This window comes from Micromys minutus (assembly GCF_963924665.1).
Source record: "Micromys minutus genome assembly, chromosome: 22".
Lineage (NCBI taxonomy): Eukaryota > Metazoa > Chordata > Mammalia > Rodentia > Muridae > Micromys > Micromys minutus.
Window position 1 is genome coordinate 26,195,753 of NC_137957.1, and position 27,459 is coordinate 26,223,211.

The window sequence follows — 27,459 nt, forward strand, 5'->3', positions numbered from 1 at the left end:
TGGGAAAGGGAATAACGTTTGTAATGTAAATACCCAATAAAAAAGAAAGAAAAAGAAAACGAACAAACAAAACAATAAAATGAACAGTAAAACAAAGCATGCCACTGTTTCTTGTACAGTCACAGTCAAGTTTAAGAGAGGATGCTCATCTGACAATGCCCATTTATTTCCAGGTAACCCCTACAATTGAGGACCCCAGCATTTTTGGTCACATTGAAGAAGTGCTGAAGCAGGCTTTGTGATTTTGTTTCCTAGTTTCATTCACTGTGTCTTAACTTTCTAGCTGGATTTAAGTCATTTACTTTCCATAAATAAATACTTGAAAAAATTTCTTATCAACTCAGATGTGAGCAGTAGTGGGAAGTTAGTCTAGTGGCCCCTGAAGGAGGTCGTATGTTGTGCTTCATGTGAGCAAGTTTGCACTGTTATCTTTTTTCTGTAACATTATATGCTACACAGCACACTAAGGAACATGTCTTTTGTGTATGGTTTTACAATTCATGTGCTTTACACACACATTTTCATTGAAAGTATCTGTACTATACAGGCACTTTCTAGAGACAAGAATCTGCCACACTTTGATCAAAATCTAAACTGAAATCAAAGCCAGAATATAATTTAAAAAGTTATTGTGGGAACTCAAAGGTTGTTTAGCATTTTAAAGATGGTGACCATGCTTTTAGGAAGTTACCAAGACAGAATAGGTTGCCTAGCAACACAGGTCAAGCATTACTCCTAGGTTGCTTGCTATTGGGTAAGGGGAGGCATGTATCTGGCAAAGAACCTAGATATCCTTCCACCAGATATTTTAAGGAGAGGGAGATTTCTGTAATCTCTTGTCATGGTTGACTGTGTGTATCTAGATGACTTCATCTTCCAGTGGAATCAAGGGATGACATCCAAATGGAAAGGCATGACAAGAAATGTTATAAGAAGAAATTGGAAAGCTTTCATCTTATGCTAAATGTCAATACATTTTCAGGGCATTATCAATATCAATATTTTTTTTTTTTATCTTTCTTTGTTTCTCCCTGCCTCTCTCTCTAGCTCTCTCTCTCACTGACAAGGATATGTTTCCTTGGTTGGCCTCACAAATTTTGTCCTCTTACTCGTAGTGGCTGGGGTTAGCTCCAAAGTAGCACGTTTCCCTCTTATAAGGGTTGAACCGAAGCCTTGTGCACTCTTCCACTGAGATATACTGCTGGTGCTCAATGAATTTATGGTGGTTCTTAAGGTAGATATCCCAACAAGTGATTTTAAGAACAATATACAGCCTTAAAGTACAGAAATCTTGTGCTCCATCAAGGGTGTAATTTCTTTTCAGATCCCAAAGAAATATGGCTACAGAGAGAAGCTGTACCATATTGCAAAAATCTCTGATTTTAAAGAGAACCCCAAACATTTACTTTATTACAAGTTTTAATTTGAAAGAATATTAAATCATCTAAAATTATGGTCTAACATACATTTCTTCCATAAAATAATGGAGCCTTTTTAAAAATGGAAATAAACTTTTAATAAATGTATAGAAATATATCTATTTAATAGAGTAGAAAGAAATAGTATATTAACTAGCTTAGTTATATAATATATTAATTATCTACATGTGTGACTTTTTAGAATGTATACTTAAAATAAAAAATGTATACTGTATTCATTGAATCTTTGAGAGTTCCTGGAATAATCTCTCAACTCTTAGGTTTTCTGGAAACATGAAAAGCACAATGTCCTCATAGAATAGTCCAAATAGATGGAATATAGGTAAGCCACAGCAGATTGGAATTTACTGGTCACCAAAGGTACACATCTCTTACATAAAGCTCTCCTTGTAGGCCTCTTTGGTCTGTGTCCTAACAATTAAGTCCAAATACAAGAAATATAGGTGAAAACTAACAGATTACAATTTTACTTGTCAAAGTTATGCATGTATAAAGGATCCTTTATATATAAAGGTTCCTTTTTAGGCAACTTTGGGCTGCAAATTGGTTAATAAATGGCTCTCAAAGGGAAGTTATATTGATAAAACTACCTTCTTTATTGGTAACATTGAAAACAACATCTTTATCATTGTCAATTGTTTTGGTATTCTGAATTAAAGAAACTGACATTTTGTTACTTGAAGCTGTTGAGTTTCTTGAATTATTCATTGTATATGTACATTTTATCCATAATCACATCTGTAGGGATTACAAATCAATGATTTTTAATATGTTATCATTAAAATACAGTTCATTATTTTCTCCACATGAATCAGGTACTCTAAATTTTTCATTTTGTTATTTGCAAGTTATAAATTTAGGCAGATCTATGAATTGAGTAATGTTTTCATTTTTGCATTATTTGTGGTTTTTCCTCATTATCAAATCCAAAGAGACATATCAGCAAAGTAAGCATGGGTTATTTTCCAGTAGAGAAATTCTAAAATGTAAATAAATAAAACCAACCAAACAAATAAACAAATGAATAATCAATCGAGCAAACAAACAAAACCAGTTTTCACACATGGGAAGGAGCTGTTTTTCTTGTCTGATGAGGAAATCCATCTTCTCTGAAGATTAGAGGCAGTGATCACAGCTGCGGTGATAAAATGAAGTCAGCAGACTGCTTAAAAATTTGGGAGAAAATTAAAATAACTTTCTATTTTAAAATATCACCATAAGGTTTTTGGGTAGTTTTGCTTTGCATCTAAAATATTTTTAATTAAATGTGTCTTTATCCCAATGATGTTATCCAAGAAATGTGACAATGCTTAAATTTACCTTGATGACATCTCTGTGATTTTTGCATTTTGTAAGACACTTGCAAATTAAAAATAAAAGTACCTTGTTTATTTAAAGAGTATAATAATTTATTTTTCCCATAAAAATACACTAACTAGTTATAAATGAAACTTATTTTATCTGTCAAAAGGTTGTTTTACTTATATGAAATTGTATTTGAAAGGGCTTGGTCCAATATTCTAATGTGTTTGAATTCCTAACACTGGTGGTTAAAGGAAAAACAAAAACACCCAGAATTATAGATGCCTAAAATTTTCTCATATATTAAAGCATATTTTTACGTATCAAGGAAATCGGATACTTTGTACCACACTATTAGAACCAATTACAGATCATCAGTAGTTTTCATGTAATTTCTAAAAGGAAGAGACAGTGTGAGTGGTTGTTGTAATTGCATATTGATTATTCCCCAAAAGCTTCTGTGCTGAATGCCCTGCCAGGGTAATGCTGATACCAAGTGTTCAGGTCACTGAAATGTGCCCTCTTATGGAGACTGTGTTCCCAGCAGCAGCATCTTGCTGCATTTCTTGTGACAAAGGGGTTGAGCAGTTTTCTCTAGTGTAGGCTTTTGACTGTGCCAAACTACCCCAAAGCATGCAGACTCCTCTTTCTTGAGCTGGAACATCAAATGCTGTTGGACAAAGTAAAATGTTCTTTATAAGTTAATTATCACAAGGATTTCACTACAGCCAAGAAGAACTGTCATTCTGGAATATAAGTATGAGTATAAATTTTTCTGCTATATGGTTATCAGGGTTTCTCTCTTCTATTTCATTTAGAAGAATCAAGCGTTTCACATTGTTTTTACTCAAACATTTTAATCCAAACCACTTCTATCAGCTGGTTTACATCTCCCTCTAGTGGCAGACCCGATTTTGAATAAAATTGCATCAGAAATCATTGAATAATTTTTTTTTGTAATTCAAATAAATCCTTAAATGTTATGCTACTAGAAAACAAAGCTTAAGCAGAAAACTGGAAGTATTTTTTTTTATTGATAATGGAGAGGGTTTCTGTTACCATTACCTTTTGATTGAATCTGTTCAACAAAAATAGACATCGAACCAAATGTACGTGCAAATATAATGAATTAAAATACAAAAAAAATATAATTTGCTAATGACAGGTCTTGCATTTAATAAGACCAAGCAGCAGGAAAACAGCAGTTAGATCAATGGTATTATTAAATAGGTTTCACTTTGAAATCTCCCATATCAATAAAGAATAAACAACAGTGACACCACCAAATAAAACCACAAGGAAAAGGTTACTCATCTTTACTCTTTATACACTATATATGTTAACCACTCTGTCTTGATTTCCTCTGATGAAAGTGAATTCAGGGAAGTCACAAAAAAAGATGGTTATTTTTCCTAAAGGCTTATAACATCAGACTTGAGTCTGGCTAATGCCCTGTTAACAGTGATTTTAAAAAGGGGGTGGGTTATGGGGTTCTGCCCCTCTACCCTACCCCCAGTGGAAATGGACCTCAGACTCTACAATGATTGACATTCAGTGTCCAGTGCTGGCTGGAAGTTCAGGATATTTGAATGAACATGTAGTTGTAATAAAGTGTCTATTTATGTGTGCATGTGTGTGTGTGTGTGTGTGTGTGCATGTATGTAAGTATGTATGTGTGTGTGCACTCTCATGTGCATGTGTACCTGTGCATGTGTATGTGTGTGTGTGTGTTTGTGTATGTGTGTGTGTTTCTTGGTCCACAGGCAACAAGATTAGGTAATGGTTTTTGTAATATAAATTTTTAAAATCATTGCATTTGACTCTTGTAAACAGTTTGGCTTTGTTTTCTTTTGAAACAGGTTGAGCCATCACAGTGCTTTTGTAGAGAGAGAGAGAGAGAGAGAGGGTTATCACATCCCTGATTGCCTGTAAAGGTCATTTTGGACTCCAGGTTAAATCATATGATCAGAGGCAGGTGCTCAGCTTTAAGGTTTGACAGACTTGAAGGAGAAGCATGTTGAAGCATGAAACACACTTCTAAAAAACATACTGGTTGACTGTTACAATTCAAAAACCGTATAAATGGTGGAATGGTAAAATACAAACAGTACTTGGAATTGTTTAATGTTTGCACTCGAGACTCCATGAACCATATATTTTATTTTTTTAAAAAAATCATATTTATATCCATTTACAGAAGACGTACACATTTAAAAAGAAATCATACACAGTTATACATAAATGCCTATTATATTACAACATGAAAAAAAAACAAGTGGTTCCATCTCATAAAAGCATCAGATGTACAGAATTTATGATGTGGATGATGCTCTTATATCAGATGACTTAAGCATTTTATTACAATCATAGTAAACTAATCAAACCCAATCCCCAACTCCCCCCAGAGTCACATATTTAACGTTTGGTGAATCGATACTTGTATAATTCCCTTAGAATTCAGTCTTCACAAAGGCTGCTCCATTTGTCTTCTTAGATAGTAGTGCACTTCAGGTCGTGTAGACAGAAAAGATGACATCTGGAAAAGGGACACGCAGCATGAGTGCACCACCAACCCTCAGCCACTGGACCCCATACCTCTGCAGTGGCATATACCTCCATGCAGCTTGCATAGGCCTGCCCTAGAACCCCAGTGCAAAGAAAGGTACCAAGGACAGAACTTACAGTAGATAGTGGGACATTTACTATTCTCCGCTCATTTATTTACTTATGTACATTTTTCAGGAGCATTAAGTAGACTTAGTTCAACTTCAGGGAAAGTATGGGTGTACTAGAAACAAACAAGTCATGAAATGTCAGCATGCCTTCTGGAGTTTAGTTTTTGGTTGCTGATTATTAAACTGAGTTGAGTTGGCATATTCCATAGAATAGATTTCTATTCTAGTTCATATATTTTAGAGCTTTTAAAATGGTGCTTTTCTTTAATCATGAGAGAACATAAAGCAGCATAGTTTGATGTCTCTGTATTAGTTGTGTGTATCTCACCAGAGGTTACAGCCATGACATCACAAAGAAAAAAATCTCACATTACTATGACTGACAAAGTAGAGTAATAAAAATATGTTTAGGCTTATTTTTCATAACATTCAGCTTAATTTCTCACCAAAATAAAAGTAAAAACTGCCTTTGATTATCCTATTAATATTTTTATTCCATTTAATGGTTAAAACCAAAAATATATGAACTAGAATATCATGCAGAAAAAATTGCAAATAGTTCAAGATAAATTTTACTCATGAGTCTAGAGCTAAGAAGCAAGCACTACTGACTATATTAGTCATTTATGAGCTAGTAAGTAATTATGCTATGTCTTGAATACCCCATAAACAATATTTTAAAAAGTCTCCTATTCAGCCAAATGATTATATATTGTAGGTCATGATTCATGAGACTGAATTTTTTATCACAAAATGTTTGTGCTTTTGTATCATTTTGAGAAATTAAATTATTTCTGTGAGTGTTTTTTTTTTTGTTGTTGTTGTTTTGTTTTGTGTTTTCTTATATAGTGGCCCATGGAAGGCAGCTAGTCAGCTCCTTTGTTAGTCTCCCATGAGCACTGATATGCTGCTCATAGATGTTGGGTCAAGGCAATGAGTGGACAGCACAGGAAGGTTGCTGCTCTGCTGTTTCCTTCTCCCATCTCTGGGCACAAATATAGTTGAAAAGTATTTTCTCCCAAATATCAGCTCATTGAATATGATAGAATCATTTTGAATACCCAAATTTTAGGTTAATGTATTTATTTTACACATTTAAAGTTTATAAATCTAGGAAACCAGTTTTAAATATATGAACGTTTAACATAAAATTTCATGTTATATTGATATACAAATATTTCCCACTGATTAGCATTTCCTCATAAATGTCATATATTATATGTGTATAAAATTTTATGCAATAGCTATTCCTAATTCTTAAAACTTTTTTTCTATATTTCCAAGGTTCTTAAAATTTATACTTTATCTCAGCAAATCTAAATCATAGTGATAGAAAATAAGATGGTGAGATTTCAATAATTTTGTATTCAATTTTGTTGTTAAAATTAATTAACATCTAATTCCTATCTCTTACACTATTTGGCTTTGAACCTGCAGGAATTTCTATTACTCTATTTTGACTTCCTTCTAAGATAGGCACTTGAGGTCTGTTATTTTTTTTCAAATGCCAGACTCCTACTACTAAAACTTTATGAAGTCAAAATAAAATGCCCTGAAAGCAATATGCTTAGCAACCCATTAATGTGGGGTGACTGAGTGACAGGCCTTCAAAAGGCAGACCACGAAACACAGAAGTCAGTTAATGATCGCAAACGCTAGGTGGAGAGATGCAGTTTACAGGTCCATCAAGGGGGTGGTCACCTCTGCATGGCTAGGCCATACCAAAGGGCATGAACTCTAGTGATCAGACTCAGTAAAATCCCATCTTTCTGTTGGTTTGTTGTTGGACAGTCAGGAGAAACTACTCACAGCAGGTCAGTGCTGTCTCCTTTGAGGGGCTTGTCAACATGAATATGTACGAACAGTGGAGTTGTCTAACCTCTGCAGTCTTGATGACGCAACTGAAAATGAGAAAAGGGCTTTAGAGCTTCTCAGACAGTAGATGAGATTGGTTTTTCTCTGCCTAAAGGGATCCTGAAGATATTAATAGACTGTCTTGTCTCAGACAGAAGCCACTCACGTTCCTCTCCTCTAGACCCAGGGACTAATGAAAATTTACCCAAGTGCAATTCAGTTGAGCTCTACACTTGCTATATATTCCTCCTTAGATGAAATCTGTAGCAAAGTACCTCCCAAGGGTGAATCTGCTTTTGTTGTTGTAAAGATTACTCCCAGAGAACACAGGATTGTGGATTGTCTTGTTTTCCCCTGTGTATTGGCAAACTTCTATGCTAATTTCAGTCCTGTTAAATATTCATGAACCTTGCTATGAACAGGCTAAAAGAAGTGTAGATCAAAGACTGCACTTTATGCTCAGATGAATTTTAATTGCCATAGCAGCTTGAAAAACAAAATGAAGATTCTGGATTATTATTTCAACAATAAGAGGAAGACAACTTTTCTTTAAAGCCTACCAAACAGAAATAATTTGGTGATTTCTATTATTATTTCTAAGTGTTCTCTTCAGAATGACTGTTTCCTTTTGTGAAAGATGTATCAAAAGTCTAATGTCCACAGAAGAAGATGTGATTGGTAAATCATCATTGGTTTTGTATTTCTTTTAAGTCTCTTCTCATGTTTGTGATTGCTTAATTAAGGTTTTCTGCCTTGGTAAGAGACAAACATGTCTGATTAATCTGAATGTAAAAGATAGAATATAAAATTTGTAATATTTCAGCATGTAAAAGAAGTAGTAGATTTCCATTTCTAGTGCGATTTGAGTTTAAATCCAAATTCCATTTTAAATGGAATATCCATTTTTGAAATAGAGGAGTAAAGAAACACAAATCATGAAGATGCATATTTTTTTTCTAGATGTGGACATTAGGGGAGCTAATTTGGGGGGCATGTAATTTATTTTTCAAATGCATATCAAGTGTCATGGATTCATGCATTGGTAGTTTTCAAATGGTCTTCTCGATAAAAGCAAAGTAAATTTCAAGCAAAGCAAACTAATTTAAGGGGAAAAAAAATCAGTCCTAGAAGGGCATACGAAGTTGAAGAATTGTATAGCTTTGTCTAGATAAGATTTTTATTTCATAAACAGAAATGTAAAGCTACTGTACCATCTGCAGTCATTTTTCTAGACTGCCCAGATGTTGTGGTCAACCTGAATCCAGCTGGTAATGTTTCTGAGGACCCCGGCATCATGCTGATCCCGTGCACTTCACGAGGAGGAAACTGCCTTCGCCAGGTTGACCCACGTCGAAAATTCTTGTCATCACTCTGCCAATACAGAGGTAGAATCCAGTGTCATGAAAACAAATATGGCTAGAGTACATAAATCTGTATGCTAGGGAGCTCATGATAGAGTTGATTTATGTTCAGTCTGCCAAGTTCACATAGGCATGCTTTGTTTCATCTTGAACCCCACTGTTGATTCCAGATTGAGATAGTAAATACAACAGAAATGTGAGATTAAAAAAAATGTAGTATGATTTCAAATCTAAAGTTTGTCATCTTAAACATCCTTGAACTTATACAATGCTAAAGGTTTTTTCCTGTCAAAATGGATCATTGGGTTTATTTTGCTATGCATTGTGCTAGCTTTACATTATGAGATGATATACATTCAATTGTATTAGTTGTCATGTAGAATAGAAGGATTTCAACAATCAAGAAGAATCACTTTCATGTGCAAAAGATAATATGCAAATCTATATTTGAGACACTCTGATTAGCATAGGATGCAGTGGGCTATAATCTGAATAAAAATGGTTGAACTTAAGATTTATGAAATTTTTAGACGATTCCAAATTAACTGGAATTTTTGAAAATTTTGTAGCCTGATGTCGAAAGGAAAGAATAACTTTAGTTAATAAATGTATCATGCTAAGGACACTCTTCCTGGTTACCCTTTAGAACTTCGTGGTAAGATCATATTGCTGAAAACACAGATATATGAGCCATAAAATTGGATGAATAAAAATTGGAAATTTTCTAGGAAATTCATCCATATTGACTAGTTTTTATAATTCTAAATTGTACTGAAAAAAGTAATTATCAATCACTCTTATATACAGGTGCAAAACCTGTGCATTGCAAATATGATTGACTTTACAAAATATGCTCCATGACATAATGGTGCACTCACAGTTTGGCAGTAAACAACCACACTCAGCTTTGAGGTCTGCTCCATAAGACAGGACTCATATTGGAAACCATTTCCTGGTCAAGAATAAGTGGCTAGACAGAATACATGTCCTACGAGAGAACCTACCAATATCCTATTATTCTGCTAAAGGGCTATAGCGCTATCCTGACTCCTGATGACTTGCCAATGTACCTACAGATTAGTGTAGATCTCAAACCTCATTAGAGAAACTTTTTGCAGTAGATTGTGATGAACCCAGAGGTTCTCAATTGGTCAAGGTGCAGAGAATAAGAAAAAGTCTCACATTGGACATCTGCATTGCACCCTGTCCTCTTGAGGCTCAGGATCATCTGTGAAAGTAGAGGATTGTAAGAGCCAGAGGTGGTAGATCACTACCAAAAAAAAAAAAAAAAAAAAAAAAAAAAAAAAATCCGGGCACAGCAGGGCTGCTGGGCATATGAGCTCATGATAATTGTGATTGCAGGCCAGTGGCCTGGTCAAGCTCATACCAGACAGAATTCCAGTCTGGAGAAGGAGGTGATCCTAAATCCCCACTTATATCTTAGGATTATTTTCTCTAAAGGTGAGGCTTCTGGGAGGTTGACCACTTTGGATAGCCAGGCTCCCAATGCTATATATCCAATACTAATTGGATTCTCTGAACTTACAACAAACAAGCAACAAAGGAGTGAGTATCCGAAGTTGGGAGACATGTAGGGGATTTGGGGCAGGATCAAAGGGAGGAATAAGTATAATAAAGAGCCAGGGTGGCTGCTCTGTAGTGTCAAAGTGTAGTGTTCTTGGGATAGATGTTTTGATTTTTTAAAGACACTTGTGAAAACAAGACACCAGCTGCTCAATTTTCTGATCCAATTGTCAACCTTCCTTCAATAGAACATCTACCATTTACTTTGCTACCTCGTTTTATTTTGACATGTCAGTAAATAGTTGATGGCATTGATTTCATATGGTTTCGGCTCTCTATGAACAATATACCATATCATCTATACATTGTCAATTTAATTACCATGTAAGACCTGTTTTGGAGAAAGAATAGAAAATGTGGATATTATACAGGCTTAATGTCCCTATTGTCAATACCTAAATTTCATTTATATTTGGTAACCATTTCTTTCACTTAAATGATACATATAGTATCAAAATGATTTTGTTTTACATTGTCCCTAATCTTTCATGTTCACAGATGGAGAAAATAAAAAAAAAAATTATGACCTCTCTGACTTCTAGATTTTTGAAGAAATTATGTTCAAGTTAAATATTTATAAATCACACAAAACCCTATCTGACATTTTAAAGCTGCGTGGCTCTTTTTTAATCAATTGTGAAACTTAGTCCTAAATAAAAATCAAAATTAAAAAGTACAACTTAAAATTAAGGGGCAACACCCTCATAGAAGCAGAGGAGAAGTGGGGAGGGACAAGGTGGGGTGTGCAGGGGAAGATGGGAGGGGAAAGAACATTTGAAAGTTAAATAAATAAAATAACCAGGAAAAAAGGAGTATAACAAAAAAAAAATTAAGAAACAAAAGAGAACCGTTCTAGACGCTACAAATAGAATTTCCTCATCGGCAAGCATGATTCATTCAAAGCACAGATGTGTTGTCATTCTTTTTGTATGCTTTAAGGTACATCTTTACAAATTAAAATACATAGCAGAAGATGGCCTTTTTGGGCATCAGTGGAAAAAGAAGCTCTTGGTCCTGCCAAGGCTCGATGTCCCAGTGTAGGGGAATGTCCGGGCAGTGAGGCAGGAGGGGTGTGTGGGTAGGAGGGAATCCTCATAAAAGCAGGGGGATGGGGAATGGGATAGGGGATTTATGGAGAGAAATCAGGAAAGGGGATATTTAGAGTGCAAATAAAATATATTCAAAAATATGATTACATCATTTCTCCACCCTCTTTTTTAACCTACAAGCCCTTTCAGGCTATAACCCTCAAATTCATGGCTTTCTCATTACTTTTGAGATTATAAATTTAATACATTTTAAAATAATTGATAAGTAATTACATTTCTCTCCTTTATCTAAAACTTTCCTAATACCCTTCTCTGCTTTCTTTCATGACTTCATTTTCCATTAATTGTTATTACATTTGTATGCATATGTGTCTCTATATGGATTTCTACATATTAGCTGGTGAGTCCCTCTGTTGGTACTTGTATCTATGATTTCTGGAATGACTATTTTGTACTGGGCAGTCAATCAGTGTATCGTTTCCTGGGGGTCATTGTAAGGTAATTTGGAATGTGAGGCAATTACTTACTTCATCCAGTCGCCGCTCAGTTCCCAGAGCCAAGAGGTTATTGTACTCACGTTCAAGAATCTGCCTTGCCTGTTAACATCAAATAAAACCTACTGTCACTGAAATTACATTTTATCAAAAAATGAAGGTTTTATTTCTATAAGGATGTGTTATAAAACACATTTTAATTAGTTTTAAGGTTTTGAAATACTTTTTTTTTTTTTTTTTGGTTAATATTTTGTTGTACTTGTGTTCTGAGAAATACCCTTGTCTGAACGGCTATAGTCAAGAAGGTTTTGAGTGTTTATTTTATTTCAATTGAGCATTTCATTTAAATTTAAGAATGTTAAATACAAAATACAAAAAGTTGTGTTGCATTGGATTATATCAAGTTTAACAGTAATTCACAAACTTGAAACTAGAGTTTTTTTTTTTTTTTGCTTTTTGTTTGTTTAGTTATTTTTTTCTCTTTTCTTTTTTCTCCTACTTTTTTTTTTATCTTGAGACAAAGTCTTTCTATGATCCCCAAAAGAGGAAGACTCGACCGCAGATTCACTCTAAATTCCTGGTCCACATGCCTTAGCCACCAAAGTGAAGAAATTACAGGCACATAGCACAACATCGTGCCCAGTTTAAGATTCACATAGTTAAGGATTCCTTTGTTGTAACTCCCAAAATATTATTTTATGCACCATGAAGCAGATTGGAGGTATTTTAACTTCTGTGGAACGCTGCTGAATCAAACAACTCCCCAGATCTAGGGATCACTGGAACACTCCATTAAATGTAAGTATAATTAGATATATAAAGAGAAGGACTCCCCTTAGCAAGGCAGAGGCCAATGGCCATCAGTCACAGATACTGTATTGGGGAAGTATGGTATTCAAGCAGGAGGTTATACTACACAATCTCTAAGTCTCTGTTTTTCTAATTTGAAGATTGTGTTTAGATAGCAATTTATTACCATCCAATTAAAATTCAAGTATCAGAAATAAGTCATGACTATATTAAATGGGACAAGCCAGGTGCAGAGAGACATGTGCACAAAATCTCAGTCAAATGTCAAATCTGAGCTCACAGAATGTGAATGTAAAACTGAGGTTAGTAGAACAGAGAGAAGGACTGGAAGAAAAGCTACTTGGTGGGCACGAAGTCAGAAGGGAGCAGAGAGTCAGTACAATTTCAGGTAACTATATATATATTTTTTTCACTATGAAAGCTAGAAGAAATAATTCTAATTCCTTTCTGACAGATTTTATCTGTAGCCCTGGCTGGCTTAGAACTCACTGTGTAGACAAGGCTTGGCTTAAAGGCATGATCTGCCTGTTATTTTCCTTGAGTACAAGGTTTATGTGGCACCAGGCCAGGCTGGCTTAGATGTTTTTAACATAACAAAATGAAAATGTCTGAGAAACTATATGTAGTGGCTGGTTTTGTGTTAACTTGACACAACCTGGAGTTACCACAGAGAAAGGAGCCTCCGTTGAGGAAATGCCCCCATGAGATCCAGCTATAAGGCATTTTCTCAATTAGTGATCAAGGTGGGAGGACCCAGACCACTGTGGGTGGTGCCTTCCCTGGACTGGTAGTCCAGTGTTCTATAAGAAGGCAAGCAAGCAAGCCAGTTAGTGACATCACTCCATGGTCTCTGCATCAGCTCCTGTTTCCTGACCTACCTGAGTTCAAGTCCTGACTTTCTTTGGTTATGAACAGCAATGTGGAAGTGTAAGCTGAATGAACCCTTTCCTCCCCAACTTGTTTCTTGGTCATGATATTTGTTCAGGGATAGAAACCCTGACCAAGACACTATATATGTTTAATTGAACTGAAACACTACTCTGTTAAATATATATGGTTTTATATATTTATATAGCACATTAATATCTAACTTATATATCACATCTCATTTTACATATTGATATGTTTATGTGTGCTAAATAAGATAAACTTAATAAAGAACAAGACTATATTCACAGCCTTCCAGTTAACTAAATGTTCCATTTGTTATTCACCAAGACCTAGTCAAGTGCAACACATAATATCATGCATGCCTGGGTGTTCTGTGTTGGGATCTGCAGCAATAGGGCTAAGCTGCTGTAGTCAAAGTTTTCATCCAGGGCTATCAGTGATCCGTGCACTCCACTCTCCAGAATGTTGTTTGCATATTCCCGAAGTCCAATCGCTTGTATCCAACGAATAACTCGATCATTGCTCCACACTAAAACATCTAAGGAAAGAGACATAACATGTCAAGACGCAGTACTTCACATACCGAACAAAATCATAGCTGCCATGAGCCAATGGGACACATAGTTACATTTATGCTAATCTCTCTTCTTAATGATGCTGGTTCCTTTCTGTTACAGGAATATACTGTTCTAACCATCAACTTTTGCAGTAATACATCCTACAATAAGTTGCTATTTTCAGAATGCTTATTGTTACTGCATGTATGTTACAACTTATGTATCATTCTAATGTCTGAAAGTGTTTCTTGTTACTATTAAATCATGACCCCAGGTTCTACTGCAGTTGTGTGTTTTGCCACCAGATGGGGATAGTTCTCCTTATCCCTGCCCTGCCTCCCTCCAGCCTCTCCTTCCTAGTTCTCTTTCTTCTCTCTCTCTCTCTCTCTCTCTCTCTCTCTCTCTCTCTCTCTCTCTCTCTCTCTCTCTCTGTCTCTGTCTCTCTCTCTCCGTCCTTTTCATTCCACCCCTCCCTCTCTCCCTCCCTCTTCATCTCTCCCTCTCTCTCTTTCTCCCTCCCTCCTTCCCCCCCCCTCCCCCTCTCATAGCATTATGGGTCTAATGCTCTTCTTTGTTTGAAAAGCTTCTTAACTACTACTTCAGTATGGTGTATAATTAGAAGATACCACATTCTTACTGAAATTATCTTTTAAATGTAATAGCAGTGAAATAAAGTTCACTACACTTTGATATTATAAAGTCAGTATTTTTTTTTCAATAATGTATGAATGAAAAGAACCCCTAAAATATACATTGACACACACTGCAAAGTTGATTTTCTTTGTTTAAAGGTGGAATTTTAATGAAGTTCAAAGCATTTCTAATATCAACTTCCTGAAACAAGACCTTGAGAAGAAATGCCTTGTGTGGATGTTTGAGGCAAAACCTGAAAAGTGATTTTATTCATTGATATCATCATATTTCCTTTATGAATCAGTAGAATGACGCATAAAATCTATAAAATCATATATAGATTACAATGCTTTATACAAAGAAAAATAGATAACTACGGAATAAATAAGACAAAAAATAAAAGATTTTCTTTACTTGTAGACAAAAATATCAAAGTGTTTTCTAATGTGAAACTGAAATCCGTATGTCTATAAATATGTTTCTTTCTGAAAAATTCCACTTAAATGTATGTATATATGTGTATATTTTCATAGTTAAATTTTGAAAAAAAACTTTTATTTTGTTCTAGCTTACTTGTCATTAACATGGGTTTTCTCATACATAAGCAAAATTGTAGAGGGATTTTGTAGGTTTATGTTAAGGATATATATGATTAGACATTGGAGAGATAGGTAGGGAAAGAGTTTGAAGAAGCAGAAGAGAGGGAGAGGAGGAGGAGATTGATGAAGGTAAGATGGAAGTCAACATGACATTTATGTGTCTCTGGGAACATCTCTAGCTTGATGAGGTTTTTATGATTATTTCTAAGGGTTTCTGTGGGTCTAGTTTATCTTTTCTGGATAGGCAGTTTGTCTCTTTGTCCACTGGTTGTAAGCTTATTATGTAGAGGGTTTTTGGATTGAGAATTTAACATATAACCTTGTTTGATAAGTTGATGGTTGTGAGTCATGGTTTGACCTGAATGTGGAGAATGTGAGCTAAGTTCTCAGCTGGTAGAGGGGCAGCCAGGGTAGGTGGTTTCATGAGTGTTTCAGTGTGGCAACATGCTGCTATGTGCAGGAACCGGTAGCCAAAGATCCAGACTAAAAGAGAGACAGCTAGAGAGGGTGGTGTGGAGCTTGCTTGGTAAAGAAAATGCCAAGAACTGGGGGACAAGGCTCCACACTGGAGTAGCTCCCGCAGAGAGACCAAGAAGTCCTGGTAGCAGGAAATTTCTTTTTTAATATTTAGAGCAACAGGATTTTAGTCCAGCAACACAGCATGGGTGCTCTGGCAAGGGATCAATTTCAAGACCTTCTGGACCTATATAATCCTGCTGCAATGCAGCTTGCCCTGGAATGCAGTAAGTTCTGGCTGGAATACAGACAGTTTTTTAGTATACAATTTTTTATCCCTCACAATGAACACAGGATTAGTTTGTGAAAGGAAACAGCCCTGTTTGAAAGTGATGTCTAGTTGAGGGGTAGTCAAAGTGGTGAATCAGAGAAAGGTTTGACAGAATGAATCAGAGATAAGATATGCCCAACTTTCATGAGAACAGTCAGGAGGAAATTGTTTGTGGAATTCAGAGGCCGTTTATACCAGGACACATTTATCAATAGGTTGCAGAGAGAACTAACTAGACAAGGTGAAGATAGAACAGAGAGAGAGAGAGAGAGAGAGAGAGAGAGAGAGAGAGAGAGAGAGAGAGAGAGAGAGAGAGAGAGAGAGAGAGAGATTGAGAGAGAGAGAGAGAGAGAGAGAGAGAGAGAGAGAGAGAGAGAGAGAGAGAAGGAAAAGGCACCAGGAAATTTGAACAGACTGCAAGAGTTAGTTTGAGGCCAAGCAGAACACAGTACAGCAAGAAGCCGTGGAAAGTTGGTTTGAACTGTCAGCTTGATGAGGAGTATGAGCTGGAACAGCTGGGTTAAATCAGCCTGAGAGAATTCAGAAAGAGCTAGAAAAGTGAGCTCATTGAGTGGTAAGCCTCTAAGATAATTACACTGTCTTCCAAGTTGCTTTTATGCAAAACAATACCACTGTCCTATACAATAGTGCTGTTTATTTTCCCAGCTATGGGTCTCATTCTGAAAATAGCCAGCATTAGCTCTGAAAAATACAGTTGTTTCTCCATTGCTTCTGAGTCTCAATGCTCTTTTATTATGGCATACCCTCTGTACATACTATGTCAATTTTAATTTTCAATTTCTGTCTTGAAAATATTAGTACATATATTTTATTACTCAGATGTCTCAGTGTAAATCTGTCATCATTATCCTTGTCTTAGCTTTCATTTTCTTACCATATTATAATTATCTTTTTTCTTTTAAATTTTATTCTAACTCCTTAGTATAGTACTTTTGTTTACACTATTCTGCTACAAATCATAAAAAACTCTTAAACTATACAACCTTAACTTACTCAAGTCAGCTGTTTCTCAGCCCTTATATGAATTTCTATATATTATAAAGAGCTTAAATACTTTTGTTTCTTTTGTCCCATTACAATCATGGAAGCATTTCAGTTGTTATTTGCAGTAATTCTGTGTGAAATCAAAGCCACTAAGATGTCATTCCCTGCAGAAGTAATAACAATTTTACTAATACATTTGGTCATGTATCCACAGTACATTTTGTATTATCTTCATCGTTTGTCTAATTTTTTAAATATGTATTTTCTATTTTAACTTTGCCTCAGGTTCAGTTTTCCTGAAAAAGTATTGACTCTGCCTTTACTGTTTGTGAACTTATAAACTCCTACTATTGATTATATGCACTGGGTGATGTGGACATGTTATACTACTAGTTCAATTTTTTTTCTCATACTAAATGCATAAGTTTTTTAGGCTAAAGAGATAACCTGTCTTCAAAAATGACGATAAATAACCAGTTTTCAACTTCACAATATGTAAATGCGTATATAAACATGCTTGTTTGTGTTTGGTAGTTGAAGACATATTTACATGTTTCTGCAATTATATAGAAAGCCTAATTCACATCATACATATAGTTAAAAATAAATGAAGTTAAAATAAATATAGTTAAAATTAAATGAAATAACCCATTTGTGAGATTAAGACAAATAAACTCTAATTATAATTTTTTCCCGAATAGCATCACAGTAAGTATAATATTATAAATATCTTTCACAGCAAAATTATACCCTGGCACTTATACCTAACAGGAATCCTCTTGACCTCAACAACAAATGGCTGGAGACCAATGTCAACTGTTTCTTAGCAACAAACTAAAATTACATTCTCAACACCTTCTTCACATCAGAAGCCTGTTTCCTAATGTTGAGGTTAATGAGCACTTCCGATAATAACAGACCAGTCTGCTCAGAGTTAAGAGCTATTTCTCCAAATGCCATCAGATCAATTGTTGGAAGCAAAGGCCATTTACGATTGCACTCACAGACATTTATGATATGTGGCTGTTTGTATGTAATCACAGCAAATCAGGGCAGCTTTTTCTCAGGGCTCCAACCTCAGCAGCAACTGCCAAATAATAATAGAAGATTTGCTACTGGGCCAAATGAGTAATTCTCCTCTTTCAGATTGATCCAGCTGTAAAGTTCATACACCGTGAGCTGACAAAATGAAATCTAGCTGGGTGAAATACTTCAGAAAACACACTAGAGACGGCATCCCATGGACCAAATCTGCTCATTAAACAAAGCATCTTTTGTTAGGTCAAACACATTTCGTTCTATGGTCTGTCCTCAGTCCATTAGTTCCCCAGTTTTAATTTGGCTGTCAAACAATACACTTTGAACAACCCACAATTTCCTAGGGTCAGAAAAATAAAGAAAAAAAATCAAAGAACTTGAGTTGGACAAGGGAAAATACATACTTGTCTCTTGGTAGTAATCTAAATGAAGTGTTGGGGGAACCAATTGTGGGTTTATCTACTCACTGAAGAACAGTATACAGAAAAGCATTTAAAATATTCATCTTCATAGCATTCAAGTACAGATTTCTGGATGTGATATAATGTTCAAAATTGCTAGAGATGAATTTTGTGAAGTCCTTAGGAATAAATATAAGGGAATCCTGAGTCAGCTAATCATAAATAGAAGTATAACAGTGTTAAATTTTAATACATCAAGAGAGGTGTATCTAATGTATGCTATGTTTGTATGTAAAATAAGTCTCAGAAAATTAAGGTAAAAGAGAGTTGTGCCAACTTTAAATGGCTAATGTGGCATTGACTATCCCACTCAATAGAACAAAATGCTTGCAAAGTCAATTCATGGGTCATGGGGAATGAAAATATAATGATAAATAATTTCATATCTGTGCTGGATATTAAATGTCAACTAGATACAAGCTAAATATTATCTCAGGATGGAAGTTCATTTTATAAAACGCCTCAATGAGGTTGTTGAATAGCAATTGATTGGGAGAGGGCCAGGTCCAGCCCATTGTCTTTCCATCCCTGAGTCAGGGGTCCTTCTTTAAGGATGCAGGCTGAGCAGGCCATGAAGAGCAAGACAGTAAGCAGCAACCCTCAATGGTCTTTGTATCAGGCCCTGAGCCTCTAGGTTCCTAGCCTGTCTGAGAACCTGTACTGGTTTTCTTCAGTGATGAACATAAGAGAATTTATCAACCAAAACAATGCTTTCCTCTTCAACTTGCCTTTTGGCCATTGTGTCTCATCATATCAACAGAAATCTTATCCAAGATAGCATCTATTTTTTTTCTCAAAAGCACTTAGTCATAATTAATAAGGATTTTTCCTGTTTTGAAAGTATGCACAGATTAAAAAGTGTTTATTAAAAGCAGAGGCCCGCGAATACTCATATCTTCCATGCCACATTTGTTTTCCTTTAGGAGTTAGAAATATTTAATGGTCTTTAATTATTGAAGATCTACCATATTAGTTTTTAAATCAGGTTTTCTCCTCTGTATTATGGTGAATGAGTAGTTTGACATGACAGTGTCCCGAAATTTTTCTGCGCTGGATGCTGGTGATTATACAATATGATATAGTGAACTTAACTTGGAAGCCATAAGAGGAACCTTATGAAAGGTCATTAGTCATGGATTCTTCCTTTTTAGAAGGAGTAATGTAATTCTTGTGGATCACTTGCTAATTCTCATGAAGGGTTTTTTTTAATTGATTGAGTCTGGTAAGATGCAGAATATTATCTAGCAAAGGAATTGTTTATAACCCCTCTCTGCTTCCTCATTGTTAGCCATCATGAGTTTATGAGGACATGCCAGATGCCTCCAAACCAGGAGATTCATCTTTTCTCTTGAAAGTTAGCTAACTTTGAATATTTTGTTGTAGTAACACAAAACTGGATGATGGAATAATTATTAAATACACTATTTTCAAATGCATCTACAACAGTGACTGTCTTTGCACATAGAATGATTGTAACAGTCAGACTTCCATTGTAAAATAATTCTGAATTAAAATTATTAGTGGGCTGATAAAGTTTAGAGAAAAATATTCATGGAATTTATAAAATATGTTTTCAATATATTACAATATATTTTTATAAATATTTATGAAAAATATTTGAGTGCTGTATTTAAATCCAAATTTTATAACCATTATAAACTGCTCTAGCAACAAAAAGCTACATTTGTTTAAAAGTCTGACAAAAAGGTCTACAGAGAGACATTTTTAACATAGGCAGAATACACAATTAATAGGTTCAGAAAGATTAATCTAATTTCAGAAAATCAAAAGTATGTCCACAAAATGATTGACTCTATGATGTGGTAACATTATTTTCTGTGTCATAATTGGGGACAAAATAGCAACAACACTTGGAACAAAATATGAAATACATTCTGAAGATGATGTCATCATATATGTCACATTACATTTAAGTATAGAGATGTGCAAATCTCCACAGTAAAGGCATTTGTTACTAAAGGCAGCATGTTACCTTTTATTTCATGTTGACTTGCTTCTCGCCTTCTCTCCAGTTCTTTCCTATCATAATTCAGTCTTTTCAAGCACATAATTCCATACTGTAAACTTGTTCTAGTTTCATAAAGAAGAAAAAAGAACATTAAATTTGATCAATGGGTGAAGATTTTTCTGTTATTAAATATGGTCAACTCTACATTACTTCTAGTTGGGCATATTTATCAATTTCATTCACAAGTGCATTTTTCCATTGGAAAAATTTAAACATAATTATCTCAAGAATAAAGTGCTTAAAAATAAATTATTGGAAAAATATGGTATTCATAGTTTTGAAAATATTTATAGTTCCATACACATTCATATGTACACATGTGCATAATTATAGACAGTTATCCAAAAAGTTTTGCATTTTCCTTCAACTTGGCATTTGCTACAGTATATTGTAGCAAATTAATATTTTACTTCTTCACAAAGAACTTAATGCTCTTCTTTAGAGACAGAAATAAATTTATAAGAATTCATCGAGTCTCTAGCTGATAAAAAAAAACGTAAAACAGGAGTGAATTAAGTAGTGAGGTAAAGTTCCACATAGGAGCGAAGAGCCACAATCTTAGAGACCGAGAAGCCTGTGATAAAGAAAAAGCCGGAGTCTCCTGAGGCCCTGCAGAGAGGGTGCTGTGGGAGAGAAAACAGCACGACATATAGAAGACTAGGATTCAAGAACTGCTGGGCTCTTAGGGTACACGGACACTGTGTATTGCACTACAGCACTGCAGTTCTGTGGGTGTAATGTCAGAGGTGTAGAGATATTGCACACACCCTGCAGAGTTAAAACTCAGCCTAGAAATTAATGAGCAAATACAGTCACATATGAAAAATCTGAATATACCAAAGAAGACTTGCACTCTGTGTGTGAGATACAACTGGGGGAGATTTCCTGACTCTGTGTGTGAGATACAACTAGGGGAGATTTCCTGACTCTGTGTGTGAGATACAACTGGGGGAGATTTCCAGAGGAAGATGGGATGCTCAGGACTACTTGTTATTTTTGTTTCCTTTGGTGAGTAATAATCATATAGCATGTAGGACACAGGGAGATAGTGATCCTAGGAGACCAGAAAAAAAAATCTTAAGGGCTCACAAGATTAATTATGAAAAGAAAACCTCACAAATGCCCAGAGGAAATAAATAATAAAATTAGAGTTAGTAACGATACATTTAGTAGTATTAGAAACAATTCTGTAGATGAATATGATAAAAATATGAAAGGGATTCTAGGATTAAAAGTAAAGATCATACTAGCATTGACTGTTCAACTGTCTAGCAGTAGACTTATATTCAGATGCAAAATACTAGATATTCTATATGTAGATACTAGATGCATTTCTATAGTCCACATTTTACTGACACAAACATCTAATATCCTAGAAAAGGGACCATGAATATGTCTCCCTAAACACATATAGGGAAGCTTTTACTACCATATCCCAGTATGTGACTGTGTTTGGAGAGTGGACCTTTATGAGTGAAACAGCATGAATGTAGTTACCGAGTATACCCCGACCTATTCTTCTAAGGAGAAATAACTTGGCTTTCCAAAACTAACATACTAATAACCAAAAATATTAACAATTATGTAAAAATCAGAAGCATAACTATATGCTTTATAGAAGAATCTCTTCTATATTTTTCTAGTATGTCCTTACATTACATGTTTTATAATCATATAGCTTTACATTCTGAAACCATGAATATTCAGTTATTCTTCATATTAAGTTTACTTCTATTCTCAGATGAATTTTCCTTTTATTTTACTTGTGAGTGTTCTCTTTGCATCCATGTTTGTTCCATGTACATGCTTGATACCCATGAAGGTCAGAAGAGCATGGGATCACCTGGAACTGTACTTAATGGTTGGAACCCACAATATGGTATAGGGAATAGAGTCTGGGTCCTCTGCAAGATCCACATGTGCTCTTTTTTATTATTTTATTTTTGTATTTATTTCAAATACATTTTTAAGGTTGTAATTAAGTATTTGTGGGTACATATACATACACACACACACACACACACACACACACACACACATATATCTGTAACAATCATTTAGGAAAAGAGGATATTAATTTGAGGGGATAGGAGAGAGACGAGGAAGGGCTGTAGGGAGGAAAGGGGGATTGATACAGTTCTATTTTAATTAAAATATATTCTTTTTTTTTGTTGAGCTCCACACTGTCTGTGAGTTGTTTCTGGAGTGTTCAGAGCTTTCTGGGGTTACTATCCCATTATCAGTGACTGTATATTATGTCTGTTCTTTTGTGACTGGGTTATCTCATTCAGGATGATCTTCTCTAAATGCATCCATTTTCTTAAGAATTTCGTTAAGTCATTGTTTATGGTGGCTGAGTAGAACTCCATTGTGTAAATGTACCACAATTTTTGTATCCATTCATCTACTGAAGGACATCTGGGTTCTTTCCAGCTCTGGCTATTATAAATAGAGCTGCTATGAACATTGTGGTGCATATATCTTTGCCACATGTGCTCTTAATCACTGAGTCATCTCTTTACCCCATAATATAACTTTATTATATAAAATAAAATAAAATAAAGAAAAATAAAGGCATACACTATAATATTAACCTTTATTTTGTTCAATGGAATAAAATTGAAGACCCAAAAATAAAACCACACATTTATGGACACTTAATGTTTGACAAACAAACCAAAAATATACAATGGAAAAAATAAAGCATCTTCAATAAATGGTGCTATTCTAACTGGCAGTTGGTGTGAAAATAAAAAATATATTCGTATTTGTCACCTTGCACAAAGCTCAAGTCCAACATAAAACCAGATACACTGAATTCAGCAGAAGAGAACATTCTCAAACTCATTTGACATGGGGTGGAATGAGATTTCCTAAACAGAACTCCAATGCTCAGTCTCTATGATCAAGAATCAATAAATGAAACCTCAAAAAACTGAAACGCTCCTGCAAGCCAAAGGACCTAGTCAATAGGACAAATTGGCAACTTACATATTGGGGAACACTTCTGCACTAACCCCACATCTGGTAGAGCACTAATATCTAAAATACATAAAAAAAAAAAAAAAACTCAAGAAACTAACCTACAAAAGACTAACTCTTATATTGACTTTTGAAAACAGTTCAGGAATATATCAAAAACATAGCTCTCTATTAGAAAACCCTTCAATGTTTTACTTGAACACTTGTTGCAAGTAGATTTCACATACTGTGTAGACAGTAAACATTTTCTTTCTACTATTCTCTCTCTCTCTCTCTCTCTCTCTCTCTCTGTCTCTCTGTCTCAGTCTCTCTCTGTGTCTTCCTGTCTGTCTCTCTGTCTGTCTGTCTCTCTCTCTCTCTCTCTCTCTCTCTCTCTCTCTCTCTCTCTCTCTCTGTGTGTGTGTGTGTGTGTGTGTAAATGTATGTGTATGTGTGTATGTTACCTGAATACTGTTTATTGTTTCATTTTTATTATTCTTTGAGGAAAACCTACCGATGGAAACTATCCACCATTTTTAAATGGACACGCAGATCCTTTTTTGTGAGGTGATCTAACATCCTTGCATCAACCAAGCATTCCATGAAGTAACTTCTGTACTGAGGTAATCCCAGGCTGGGGAGCCATTCATTTCCAATCCACTCGTGGTTCATATCTCCATAAGCCAGGGTCTGTAGGAAAACCGGACACTGGAATTGTTTTATAGCAGTCAAGTTTCTTAACCAATAAAATGAGATGGTAAATTGAAGACATTAGCAATTATTATAACTGACATGTTGTTTCTTTGATATTATGCTTCTATGTATAAGCAAAGAAGAAAAATATTTAAAACTACATGCATTTTATTTATTTTAGCAGAAAACAAACTGCAGAATTTCTGAAAACATTTGCCTATAAAATAATTAACGTCATTGTATATTGTAAAATAATAAATTTTGTCTAAATATGTATCTTGTTAATAAAAAATATAGCTAGATGTACGATATGGGATTTAACCTAAAGGTTCCATCTCTGTACTGGTAGAACTCTTTTATTTATTTTATTTTTAAAGTACTGAGCCATTTCCAACCCATCAATAGTAATATTGCCATTGATCCTGTATCAGAACAAAGTCTGATATGAAACAGAAACCTCTGAAAACAAACACAGAAAATACACTGAGTATGAAAGACAGCACGCTGACACTGACATCAGCACATGCTTTTAAGCAGAGTGTGTATCCAGAATTCCATTAGGTCCACGAAAGAATCCTTAACCAGAAATTTAGAGTAAGGCAGGCATGGTGAAAAAGGACAGACAAGCTAATCCTGTTTGTAATGTAAGAACTGACTTTGCCACATAGTATTCAAAGCAAGTAAAATAAATGCCATGGCAATCCTCATTATGAGACCCAATTTTTATAAAAATAAAACTTAATTTTATGGATCCCAATTTAAAAGCTATGTATTATAATTTAAAGGATAATGATTTAAGGGAGTTCCCTTTTTCTTAATTATCTATGAACCAATAGTTATAACTATAATATGTAAACATAGAAAAGTTGAATTTTTTTAGCTATGAAATTTGTGTTGATTTTAAATTTTATTACAAGCCTGTTATGACATGTTTAAATAATCATTCCTATAAATGAACCAGATTTTATTTATTTTCTCAATTTATTTTCTCAGTTATCCAATGTATAGAAATGCAGAAGAAAATGTAAACTATTTTTTGCATAAACAGAAGAAAATGTAAACTATTTTTTGCATACACAGGGTTATTTACTATACATTTCTGTCTCTTGTAATCAGTTTACTAAATGAATTGATCCCATCTTACACTTGCTGTGCTAACACCTGTCACTCTCACAGTCACACACAAATACTACACAGGATACCTTAACACATATGGGATGCCACAAGTCTTTGTAAAACTTCCCCAGAAATACAACCTGAATGATTATATACCACGGTTACATATATTACAGAGAAATTGAAGTTATCGATTCATCTTCAGAGGAAGAAAGAAAATTACTGTTATATACACCGAATATGAAATTAGAATCTTCTTAGTTATAACATATGATACATAGATGTGCCTATAATATTAGGCACACTATTGATTTCAACATAATCAGTCTCATTACTAATATAACTGATGATTTCAAATATCATGACTTACATTGTTTCCTAGTTTATATCTGAATAGTTAACTATGTCTTAAAGCATATGAGTTTCCTACCTGGGCCCAGCTTCCTTCCTCAGATTCTTTCTGGGTTAGCAGCAGGAAGTGATTAATAAAGCAGGTAAACGTGAATTAATTTCAAATTCTACTAGAAGCATAATTTTCATAAAGCATATTATCTTGACATAAGCAGACATGCATATTGCACCCATTCAATTTCTCAGATGAAGAGCACACAATAGAGTTTTAATTAACTCTAATTTAAATATACATAAAATATATGGGAGGTTATGAGTTTTGGAAAAATTTGAACTGGTCATTTATAAACTTATATACATTTTCTAATTTAGTAAAAACTTATGATTATGTGTTTCAATATATAATGAGTAAAGGTTACAGATTAGAAATTAATGAAGTGAAGAAAATAACTGTATTTTTTGTAAAAGTCTATGGATAAACACACCCAACAACAGCCAAACCCAAAAAAAAAAAAAAAAACAAAAACAAACAAACAAAAAAAAACCAAAAAGTACAATGTATACAATTAAAAATGCAATATGGCATGTGAGTTTGCAATGATATATTTACATTATTTCATTCTAGTAAAAAATCAACATTTTAAATGAGAATTAAAGAAAAAGGTAGTTTATAAATAAAATTGATAGAGGTAAAATGCATGTTGTGCCCAATTTTGATCCCTTCTATTTAGAATGACTGAAAAACATCACATTTTTTAAGCTGGTGACTGGAGTTCTCAAAGTAATTTAAAACTGTGTTTATAAAACCAAATGAAGATAACACTTCAATATTTCTTTTAATATAAGGCTACATGTGGGATGGTGTAGCCCAACGACCTGCATAGCCACATTAAAAGGGAAGATTGAATGCAAACTTTTCTGCAACTGGTTAAGATTGATTTACTAACCATATTTCATGACCATTCTCAGTTCTAAGAGGCATTGGCTATCAGCATTTTTAGTGTTCCTAAATTTTACTGAATGATTATTACTGTTTGTAAGTTACAACACACAGGATTTTAGAAGATATGAAGCAATAGCAATCTAACACTGTTTCATTTTATATTGTCGAACAAACATACTAAAATAAATATATAAACAAAACATCAGTTATCCCTGTGTTCAACTACGTAAGCACATCCTATTTTTTTTCTTTTGGTTTACAGTGAATAAATCTCTCTCTCTCTCTCTCTCTCTCTCTCTCTCTCTCTCTCTCTCTCTCTCTCTCTCTCTCTCTCTCTCTCTCTCCAGCAAAACAATTTAGTTCGGGTTCAAGGTAGCTTTGAATACTAACCGTTTTTGCTGGAGCTGCCAGATTTTCCATTTCTTCATGGGTCACCCAGACATTGCCTGAAGGCTAATGAAGAGCCCAAAGGAAATGATGTCATCCACAGAGGAGAACAGGGTGGAGAAAGGAGGCACCTCTGTCAGTTCATAGTATTCCACATAGCATATCGATTCTGATCTACACATGCATCATAGCGGCCAGCTTAAAGCCCCTTTATTTTTTATTCAGTGGACTAATTGGACAGAGATATGCTATGATATCATTTTTGTAATAATTATTTAACTCTGAATCTAAAATTGCCATGGTAAAACTTCACATTCTAAAAGAACGTGACCATCAGGTTCAATTTTGTAAAATGGACAACTTTGTCTTCTAACATGATGACCCGGTATACCAGATGTTTATCAAGAAAATTTCATTTACATATTTTTATTCATCAGCAT

At 34.6% G+C, this 27,459-nt stretch overlaps 2 protein-coding genes across 24 annotated transcripts in view; one reads left to right on the forward strand and one right to left on the reverse strand.

Annotated features, from left to right (window-relative positions):
- ACSS3 (acyl-CoA synthetase short chain family member 3) overlaps positions 1 to 8,606 on the forward strand; it is a gene marked incomplete at its 5' end in the record, with an annotated part of 191,582 nt that extends 182,976 nt beyond the window's left edge. The window contains one exon of one of the 2 annotated variants that reach the window (XM_080935711.1): positions 8,491 to 8,606. In XM_080935711.1, coding sequence (XP_080791837.1) covers positions 8,491 to 8,502 — 12 coding nt within the window. In that variant the 3' untranslated portion in view covers positions 8,503 to 8,606. Of the gene's footprint in view, positions 1 to 173; positions 2,813 to 8,490 lie in introns of those variants that run through there. The other variant, XM_080935710.1, reaches the window with a different exon arrangement.
- Positions 5,249 to 27,459, reverse strand: part of PPFIA2 (PTPRF interacting protein alpha 2) — a gene marked incomplete at both ends in the record, with an annotated part of 426,677 nt that continues 404,466 nt past the window's right edge. For 7 of the 22 annotated variants that reach the window (XM_080935703.1, XM_080935699.1, XM_080935688.1 and 4 more), the window contains 8 exons: positions 7,259 to 7,317; positions 8,482 to 8,641; positions 11,792 to 11,860; positions 13,822 to 13,997; positions 20,533 to 20,630; positions 24,044 to 24,237; positions 25,769 to 25,798; positions 27,023 to 27,085. In XM_080935703.1, coding sequence (XP_080791829.1) covers positions 7,259 to 7,317; positions 8,482 to 8,641; positions 11,792 to 11,860; positions 13,822 to 13,997; positions 20,533 to 20,630; positions 24,044 to 24,237; positions 25,769 to 25,798; positions 27,023 to 27,085 — 849 coding nt within the window. Of the gene's footprint in view, positions 5,278 to 7,258; positions 7,318 to 8,481; positions 8,642 to 11,791; positions 11,861 to 13,821; positions 13,998 to 20,532; positions 20,631 to 24,043; positions 24,238 to 25,768; positions 25,799 to 27,022; positions 27,086 to 27,459 lie in introns of those variants that run through there. The other 15 variants (XM_080935704.1, XM_080935702.1, XM_080935695.1 and 12 more) reach the window with 5 other exon arrangements.